Source organism: Myotis brandtii, unplaced genomic scaffold (genome assembly GCF_000412655.1).
Source record: "Myotis brandtii unplaced genomic scaffold, ASM41265v1 scaffold90, whole genome shotgun sequence".
Classification (NCBI taxonomy): Eukaryota; Metazoa; Chordata; class Mammalia; order Chiroptera; family Vespertilionidae; genus Myotis; species Myotis brandtii.
Window position 1 is genome coordinate 4,867 of NW_005371694.1, and position 10,351 is coordinate 15,217.

The window sequence follows — 10,351 nt, forward strand, 5'->3', positions numbered from 1 at the left end:
CGCTCCCCAAGGGGAGCAGGGAGCGGGCCTAAGCCATCACTAGGACATCCCCTGAGGGCTCCCAGTATGTAAGAGGGGGCAGGCTGGGCTGAGGGACACCTCCCCCCCGCCCCCCAGCGCACAAATTTTGTGTACCAGGCCCGTAGTTAAAAAATAAAATGGGAGAACCTCTAAAATGTATGAAGAACATCTGAAGAGAATGAATCCCAACAGCCCCTCTATCACATATGATATCAGCCAGTTGTTTGATTTTATTGATGATCTGGTGGACCTCAGCTGTCTTGTTTACCGAGCTGATACCCAGACATACCAGCCTTATAACAAAGATTGGATTAAAAAGAAGATCTACGTGCTCCTTCGTCGACAGGCCCAACAGGCCGGGAAATAGTTGTGTTGGAAGCATTTGGGGGTTGGGGGTGGGCTTGGAACACAGGTGTGTACAGCTGTCTGTAGTGAAGTTTTGTATTATAGTAATCCTGTTTCCATTTTGGTACACTCTAGCCAGGATTGAATGTGTTAGATGATATGTGAGGATCTTGTTCAATCTGAACTCCCATCACCCCCCTTTTTTCTCTTTTTTTACTTAATGCTTTATAACATTCACTGTACTAACCCTTCTTCAAGTTGGAGTGGGGGGTAGTGACAGTTTAATTATGTGCTAAGATGAAGTCTTAGTGAAAAACAAATAAATGTTCTTTAGTTATAAAAAAATAAAATAAAATAAAATGAGTATTTATCACAAGAAAAGGAAATCTTAATAGATTGTAAAATGATAAAAACCACTATTTGTTATTATTATAATAACTAGAGGCCCAATGCATGAAGATTCATGCAAGAATGGGCTTTCCTTCCCCTGGCTGCTGGCACCGCCTTTGCTCGGGCCCAGAGCCACCTTTCTGCCTTCATTCTGGCCCAGGGCTGCCTTTCCACTTTCCCATGCTGCCCAGAGGCCCCGAGTGGCTGGGGCGGTGTGGAATGCCTGCGTCGTCACCATAGCAATGACGCAAGCATCCCACCCTGCCCCTGGCCACTTGTCGCCTGCATATGCAAATTAACCTACCATTTTTTGTTGGGTTAATTTGCATACTCACTCCTGATTGGCTGGTGGATATTGCAAAGGTACTGTCAATTGCATCTTTCTCTTTTATTAGTGTAGATAAGAACCAATTTTATTATAATTGACACAAAGTTTTGAACATTTTTTTCTTTTCATGCAGAAACTAATGCTCCTTCTCATAATTTAGATAATGCATGCAGGTAATAATCACAGCTTCTCATCAAGTTACATGCTTGTTGGTACTGGACAGATTTAATATTACAGCCAAAAGCAAAGAAAAATGTAGTCTTAGTTATCTTGAGCAGGCTTATATTGAGCCACATTTCTTCCATGTGCAATCGCTGGTCCAATTTAAAAAGCAGAAGTTTCTTTCTAAAGGTGTATTTGTAGGACTAGAGAACCTAGTCCTGACCTATGTCAATACCATCAGCAGTGGGGACTTGCCCTGCATGGAGAACGCAATCCTGGCCTCGGCCCAGATAGAGAACTCGGCCGCAGTGAAAAAGGCCATGGCCCACTATGACCCACAGATGGGTAGCATAAATGCTAACATAAAGCTAGCAATCTCTGTCATGAACTTCACCTCCAAGGAGAAAGGGTCTCCAATAGAAAGACAGGATCAGGAGGAAGGATGTGGTCCTGCTGAGGTGCCTGTAAGTTTTTACAGGATCACAGACTGGTTTTTGAGAAGCCTTTCCAAAAATGCCGAGGTCAAGCTAACATTTTCTCTGTACTCTTTCTACGTCCTATTTTCACATTAAAGGCCCAGTTAGCAATAAAGCGAAATGACTTTTATAAAGAGAATATTAAAGCATCATCGGATCGCTGCTCGGCTTTACTTAAGGATATCTTCCATTCTTTAGAAGAAGATATAAAGCAGGAGATTTTTTCTAAACCAGGAGGATATCGTCTCTTAATGCAGACTATACACGAGCTGAAGAAAAAGTATATCCAGGAACCCAGGAAGGGAATACAGGTAACCAGGATTTATCTGTCTCTCTGTTTCTCCCCTCAACCCCACACTTCCCTTCCTCCCGATCTCCCTCCACCTCCTTTCCTTGGATCTGCTCTCTCCACGATGGCTTCACTCCTCACCCCATATGGGACCTCAGCACCTACAGCTCCAAAAGTAGAGCCCTCAGTCAGAGAACAGAGACTCTCAATCTATATTTATATCAGTCACTTACAAAGGTTTCTGCTTCATAGGGTGCCAGGCTTGGCCAACCTGGAGCATGTGCCCACCCTGTGACAGGGGCCCCTTGACCAGCACAAGGACCAGGGCCAAGCAAACAATTCCTACAGGAAAAGATGGTGGGCAAACAGGAATAAGCGCTTCTTGCGATTTCCTATTACTAATGCCATTTTCTCTGGGTCCTAGAGTGAAGAAGTTCTTCACACATACCTGAGGTCCAAGGAGTCTGTGATTGATGCAATTCTACAGACAGACCAGAATCTCACAAAAAGGGAAAAGCTGATTGAAGGTGATGAGCAAGTCAAGAGACTAGATAGCTTCAACAGCTTTTAAAAGTTTAAATAATTTGGCTTGGAGAATCTGGGGTCCTTAAACAAGAGCCAGATGAGCAAAGATGCCTATTACTAGCCAAAGTCAGTCCCAGTGGGACATATGCAGTCAGCAGCAACAATGCCAGGTAATTTCACAAAGAAGAAAAAGCAAGGTGGTCACCCACATGAATTTGTCTTCTTCCTTTCCTCCTGGCAGTGCAACGTGTGAAAGCTGAATCTGCAGAGGCTGCAGCAAAAATGCTGGAGGAAATGCAGAAGAAGAATCAGCAGATGATGGAGGAGGAAAAAAAGAGTTATCAGGAATATGTGAAACAATTGGCTGAGAAGATGGAGCAGGAGAGGGCCGAGATAATGGCAGAGCAAGAGAAGGCTCTGTCTCTTAAACTTCAGGTATGTAATGGCATCACCTAGACCAGGGGTGGGCAAACTTTTTGACTCGAGGGCCACAATGGGTTCTTAAACTGGACCGGAGGGCCGGAACAAAAGCATGGATGGAGTGTTTGTGTGAACTAATATAAATTCAAAGTAAACATCATTACATAAAAGGGTACGGTCTTATATTTCAATAGCTTTATTCATTTTAAACCGGCCGGATCCGGCGCGCGGGCCGTAGTTTGCCCACGGCTGACCTAGACGTTTCCCTTTTTCTGTTTTCCGAACACTCTCCCTGACTTGTTTGTGTGGCTGTTAGAACTCAAAACCCGGAAGGACCTTGCTTGCCCACTTATACTTTTCAATCCCTGTCTGTCTGACTGACTTGGAGCCTGCCTATGTCTGGTTATTAAAATTTTTTTATTATCCTTTATCTCACATCCAGTCCTTTATCAGTACTCTATAGTTCTGGTGCACAAATTCGTGCACTTGTAGGGTCCCTCAGCCAGACCTGTGCCATCTCACAATTCGAGACCCCTCAGGGAATGTCAGACTGCTTGTTTTGGTCCGATCCCCACGGGTCAGGCTGAGGAACCCCACCAGTGCACGAATCCGTGCACCAGGCCAGTTTTGACCCGATTCTCTCAGGCCAGGCCAAGGCACCCCACCAGTGCACAAATCCATGCACCGGGCCTCTAGTATGCATATATGATCTTTGGTTAATCTCTTCCCACCCTCTGCCCTCCCCCCTTCCCTCAGAGATTTATCAGTCTGTTCCATGTTTTCATGCTTGTGCATTGAGCATCTGGTGGTCAGCGTGCAGTATAACTACCAGTCGAATAGTCAAACAGTCACTTAGGCTTTTATATAGAGAGAGTAGAGGCCTGGTGCACAAAATTTTGTGCACGGGTAGGGTCCCAAGCCTTTGCCGGTGATCAGGGCCAATCGGGGCCTTCCTTCGGGCTGATGGCAGGAAACTTCCCTTGCTGGGGCCTTCCTTTGTTCTGCATCGCCCCCTGGTGATCAGTGCACATGAAAGCGAGCAGTCACACTCCCGAGGGGACAATTTAGCATATTAGCCTTTTATTATATAAGGTTCTTCAATCAATGGTAGCTATTATCTTCTAAATATTGCAAATACTATATCTTACCTGTTTCTCTTGCTTAATATTATATGAAGCAAGAATTGCTGTGTACCTATAACTTATGAGAAAAAACAGAGGTTCAGAAAAGATGAGCTTTTTCAGGGTCACACAGATTGGTAAGATATCTGAACCACCTTCACCACTTAGAGCAGTGGTTCTCAACCTTGGCTGCACATTAGAATCACCTGGGAATCTTTTTTAAATCCTGATTTCTGGGCTTCATCCTCCGGAAATTCTGTTTCTTTGTTATGGGGTGGGGCCACAACATTAGTAACAAAGAAACAGAATTTCCGGAGGATGAAGCCCAGAAATCAGGATTTAAAAAAGATTCCCAGGTGATTCTAATGTGCAGCCAAGGTTGAGAACCACTGCTCTAAGTGGTGAAGGTGGTTCAGATATCTTAGGAATCTACAATCACTGTTTTTCTGTCACACCTGGTATGACTTGGTTCTAAAAGAACCTTTATGAGCAGAAAGACTCCTTTCCTCTCACACCTGTGTCTGCCACTCCTGACTGTTTGCTATGCCCTACACCTAGTTTGTGTAGTGAGTTATGTGCAGAAATCCTGTATGGACAGTTAGGGGCCTTGATGTCTCCTTACTTATATCCTGCTACTCTTGCCACCAAGCTGTGGAGGCTTAAATCAAATTCCCTAATCTAAGATACGGACACTTCCTTTGATTTTGAGAATGTTTTATTTCTGTCATGTGTATGTATATAAAAGTCTGAGTGTGTGTATCCTATCTAATAATAGACAAACATGGTAATTAACCGTAACTTCGCTACGCTTCCCATTGGCTAATCAGGGTGATATGCACATTAACTGCCAACTAAGATGGCAGCTAATTTGAATACTGCAGGCAGGGCGCAATAGCGCCATCCCGCCTGCCCTGCTGCCATCCGGGCCTGCTATTTGCGACCCGGGCAGCAGGTGGCCCCTATGGCAGCGGGACCGCAGAGATCAGCCACGGGCCACGCCCACAAACGGCTGACCGGTGCTAATGCACCGATCCACCACTGGCCATGCCATAAACGGCCCTCCAGCAGGGATCCCCGGCTGACTGGTGCTAACGCACTGATCCGCCACCAGCCACGCCCACAAACGTCCATCCCGAGGGGATCCAAGGCTGGCGGGTGCTAATGCACTGATCTGCCACCGGCCACGCCCACAAACGGCACTCCTGGGGGATACCTGGCTGACAGGTGCTAATGCACCGATCCGCCACTGGCCACGCCCACAAATGGCCCTCCAGCGGGGATCCCCGGCTGACAGGTGCTAATGCACTGATCTGCCACTGGCCATGCCCACAAACGACCCTCCAGCGGGGATCCCCAGCTGACCAGTGCTAATGCACCGATCCGCCACTGGCCACGCCCACAAACGGCCCTCCCGCGGCGATTGGGGCTGGTGGGTGCTAACGCACTGATCTGCCACTGGCCATGCCCACAAACGACCCTCCAGCGGGGATCCCCGGCTGACCAGTGCTAATGCACCGATCTGCCAAAACGCACACCTGGGCCACCTTAGCCCTGCATGAACTATGCAGCCGGGAGAGGGGAGGGGGGCCCCTGGGAGCAGGGCGGGAACTTCCCGGGGTTTGTGTCAGGCAGCCCAGAGCAAAGTTCGAACTATCCCTGCCAGTAGCTGCTTGCTCATTCACTTACTTGCTCATTCATTCACTCATTCACTCACTCATTATTCACTCACTCAGCAAACCCTCTCATGTCCCTGGCACCAGGCCAGGCACTGAAGTTGAAGCAGGATAAGACAGAGCTACGTCCTCAAGATATTAGTAATTCAGTAGGGCGAAGCAGGCACATGAACGAGGCAGTTGTATGCACAGATGCAGTGTACTGGGTTCTGTGATCTCTTGATAAAATGGGGCCTCGGGAGCCAGGCCGCCCAAGCCTGTAGGCCTGTGCCTAGGCCCGGAGTGGCCGGGGTCCCGGAACATAACAGAGGGTGCAGGTCGGGCTGAGGGATCTGGCCCCACTCCTCACCCTCACCCCCGAGTGCACAAATTTTTGTGCACCGGGCTACTAGTGTGTGTATAAGCGTCTATAAGATTTGAAAAGAAACATGATTAAGATTGCCCACATAGCCCTGACCGGTTTGGCTCAGTGGACAGAGCGTTGGCCTTCGGACTCAAGGGTCCCAGGTTGGATTCCGGTCAAGGGCATGTACCTTGGTTGCGGGCACATACCCAGTGGGGAGTGTGCAGGAGGCAGCTGATCAATGTTTTCTCTCTCATCGATGTTTCTCACTCTCTATCTTTCTCCCTTCCTCTCTGTAAGAAATGAATAAAAATATATTTTTTTAAAAAAGATTGCCCACATAGGTTGTATAGAATTAATGGGACTTATAATTTAAGTTTATCAATATATTAGAAGGTATAAGCCAAAATCTCTCTTAGCTAAAGGAGGCTCAAGATAAGCAATCATGGAGCTAGGATGTCCAGGTAAAAGTATCCTATATAATAAAAGGCTAATATGCAAATCGTCCCCTCGACTGGGAGTTCAACCACTCGCTATGATGTGTGCTGAGCACCAGGGGGCGGCGCGGAACATGGCGGGCGTTGGTGACGCAGTGCTGGCAGTGGGCGGCAGTGGAGGTGCTGCTGGCCCCAATGGGCCCTGATGAGAGCAGGACCACAGTAGGATGGTGGACCAGGTAAGTGGGCATTAGCAGGGCAAGGTGAATGCGAGCGGGGCCCCATTGTCCCGCCAATCACCCTGAAGATGGCGAACAGTGGCGGTAACAGGGGGCAGGGCTGACGCCTGGCTCCCAGGCGCTGAGGAAGCTTGGTGGTCCCAGTGACTCAGGAGGAGGGGTGTATACAGGGGCCCGGGGGCCCAGGTGCCGCCCAGGGCCCAGAGGTTAGCTGGGACCTGCACTTCCATACCAGATGCTCATGTTTCAATCACCAGCCAGGCCTAGGGACTGCACCTGTGCTTGGATTTCATGCATCAGGCCTCTAGTAATGAATATTTACGGTACAGAAAATTTCAAGAAGAAAGTACTCAAAAAAACACACACCATAAATGTGGAAACTAACTAGAAGCTGAGATTTGCTTACTGCTGTACTTGATTTACTCTTTATTTTTCCCTTTTTAGGAACAGGCCATGTTACAAAAGGAAGGATTCCAAGATGAGAGCAGACAACTTCAGAGAGAAATAGAGAATCTCAAGAATAACATGGCAAGAAGCAGGAAGAAATGTATCTTAATCTAAAGACCTAAAGGAAAGAGATTCCCTGGTCAGTCTACTCAAGGCATTACTCAAGCAGTTTTAGAATTTGGAAAAAGTCACAACTTGAGAAAAAGTGACCCTCTTTAAGCTGATAAAAGAAATCTACAAAAACCCCTTCACCTAACATACTTAATGATAATAAATGGAATGCTTTGCCCTTAACTCAGGAATAAAGCAAGGATGTGCAGTCTCTCCACTCCTGTTAAACAGTATAATGAAAGGCTTCCTACAATATGGGAAGGAAGGAAGGAAGAAAGGAAGGAAGGAAGGAAGGAAGGAAGGAAGGAAGGAAGGAGAGAGAGAGAGAGAGAGAGAGAGGAAGAAAGAAAGAAAGAAAGAAAGAAAGAAAGAAAGAAAGAAAGAAAGAAAGAAAGAAAGAAAGAAAGAAGGAAAGAAAGAAAGAAAGAAAAAAGAAAGAAAGAAAGAAATGAATGGGAAGAAGGGAGGAAGGGAGGAAGGGAGAAAGGGAGGAAGGGAGGAAGGGAAAGGAAAGAAGGATAAGAAAGAATAAAATAAACTGCCTTTATTCTCACACACTTTGATTATCCACATAGAAAAATCCCTGGGAATCTACAACAAAATAGCAACAACAGCAACAACAAAAACTCTTGGCACAAATACGTGAGTTTAACAAGGTTGTAAGATTCAAGGTCAATACACAAAAATCCACTTTCAACTGTATTTTTATATAAAACCAATGGACTATTGGAAACCAAAAATTAAAAAACCATACCAATTACAATAGCTGTTTTTAAAATATGGAATACTTAGGTAGAAATATAACTAAACACGCAAATGATCTTCTATGCTGAAAAACATTCTAAGACCAAGAGATTATGGGGTCGATCATGATGTATGAATTTCCTTAGATTCCAACTCCCTTGTAGTTTTTACGATGTTACTTTTACTCATTGTAGAGAAGAAGATTCAAGACCCTTATTTTTAGAGTTATCCCTGACAAAAGCATGTGCCTAGTATTTGTTAAGTTTCACTGAGCACTAACAATACACAAAAATCCACTTTCAACTGTATTTTTATATAAAACCAATGGACTATTGGAAACCAAAAATTAAAAAACCTGTTTTTTAAAAATGGAATACTTAGGTAGAAATATGACTAAACACACACATGATCTTCTATGCTTCTATCTTCATTCTAAGACCAAGAGATTATGGGGTCGATCATGATGTATGAATTTCCTTAGATTCCAACTCCCTTGTAGTTTTTACGATGTTACTTTTACTCATTGTAGAGAAGAAGATTCAAGACCCTTATTTTTAGAGTTATCCCTGACAAAAGCATGTGCCTAGTATTTGTTAAGTTTCACTGAGCACTAAAACTTTGTCAACTGTGGTGGGCAGGGGGGTATGGGGAGGTCAATGGGGGAAAAAAGGGGATAGCTGTAATACTTTCAACAATAAAGATAAATTAAATATATCTATCCATTGTGTGTTAGGCTTTTATCCAAACAGAAAGAGGAAAATATATGGCTCAGAACTCAGTGTCACATAATATGCCTACTACACACACACACACACACACACACACATCCTACCCTTCCCACTCACTGTGAGTTTTTTAACAGACAGGATTTCATCAAACACAAGACAGGAAAACTTACTCAGAGATTTTTTCCCCCCAAACTATGTACAAAACAGAGTCCCTAGGGAGTTAGATGAGGCTTCGTGAAAAGCAGCCATTGCTTAGGTTACAGGGATCATTCATTCAAGAAACATTGGTTGAGTACCTATCACATTTTGCCAAGGAGTGGGAATACAGTTGTAGTCCCTCTCTTTGTGTGTGTGTGTGTGTGTGTGTGTGTGATAAAAACAGTTAACATAAGACTTACCCTACAAAAAAAAATGTTCATTACATAACACAGCATTGCTAACTACAGGTACTATGCGGTACAGTTGACATACTCACCTCCTATCATCTCACCCCTCTACTCGGTCCTCTACTCTCCAGGATGCATTCATCCTGCATAAGGGAAACTGCGTACCCTCTGGTCAGTATCTCCCACTCTCCCTGCCCCAGCCTTTGGTCACCACCATTCTACTCTCCGCCTCTACGGCTCTGGCGTTTTCAGATTTCTGATGTAAGTGGGATCATGACGTACATTATTCAAACGTGCCATCTGCTACAGCAGGGAGGAACTTCGAGGGCGTTAGCTTCCCCAGCACTGACCACAGCATGTCCTGCAGGTGTGCTTATGTTATCCACCTGTGTGGCCCCCGACCCCCGGGTTGGGAGTGACCCGAGGATAGGACGGTCTCTGGTTTGCTGGCTCCCAAACCCCCAGTGCCTGACACATAGTAGGAACTCTGAGAATGCTTGTTGTTCTCTCTTTCAGGAGGGAAATTTGGCAATTTTATATCAGATGTCATAAAATGTTCATATACTTGGACTTAATAGTGTCACTCGGAGGCTCTTATTCTAATGAAATATTCAGAGAAACGAGGATTTCTGGGTATAAATGTTCTCCCGATTGTTGATCAAATTGGCAAAAATCACTTTTTCAAAACAACTTAAATATCCAACAATAGCAAAGGGATTAATTTGTAGTCCATCCATACAAAAGAATGCTTAAAATGGGTAGAGAAGAATACTGAATGAGATGAAAAAGTGCCTACCTCCAATGTTAGGAAGAATAAAAAAGCTTACAAAACTATTAAGATACTTGCAGTCTCAATTTTGTTTAAACACACACACACACACACACACACACACACACACACACACTCACTCATTGGTCCCACAGAAGTAGCCAGCCTTGGTTAGAGTGCATTGAACGAAGTGGGGTGAGGGGGTGAGGAGTTGGGGTGGAGAGCTGAGGGTGTCAGATCACAGATCCCGACCCTTTAGATTTCTGTTCCACCCACAGAATTGGAAACACAAGTTCCCAATCTGTATGCACCGGTGCCTGGAGAAATACTCCTGCTTGTACATTCCAGGCAGCCCGCTGCAGACCCAAAGCATTTCCCATCCCTCCTTTAACTTCAC

The 10,351-nt window shown here is 45.3% G+C and overlaps 1 protein-coding gene across 1 annotated transcript in view; it reads left to right on the forward strand.

The window, feature by feature from the left end:
* LOC102250010 (guanylate-binding protein 1) overlaps positions 1 to 7,615 on the forward strand; it is a gene marked incomplete at its 5' end in the record, with an annotated part of 12,476 nt that extends 4,861 nt beyond the window's left edge. Inside the window, 4 exons of the mRNA XM_005885321.2 lie at positions 1,821 to 2,033; positions 2,436 to 2,538; positions 2,778 to 2,971; positions 7,214 to 7,615. Coding sequence (XP_005885383.2) covers positions 1,821 to 2,033; positions 2,436 to 2,538; positions 2,778 to 2,971; positions 7,214 to 7,330 — 627 coding nt within the window. The remainder of the gene's footprint in view (positions 1 to 1,820; positions 2,034 to 2,435; positions 2,539 to 2,777; positions 2,972 to 7,213) is intronic.
* Positions 7,616 to 10,351: the final 2,736 nt, after the last annotated feature.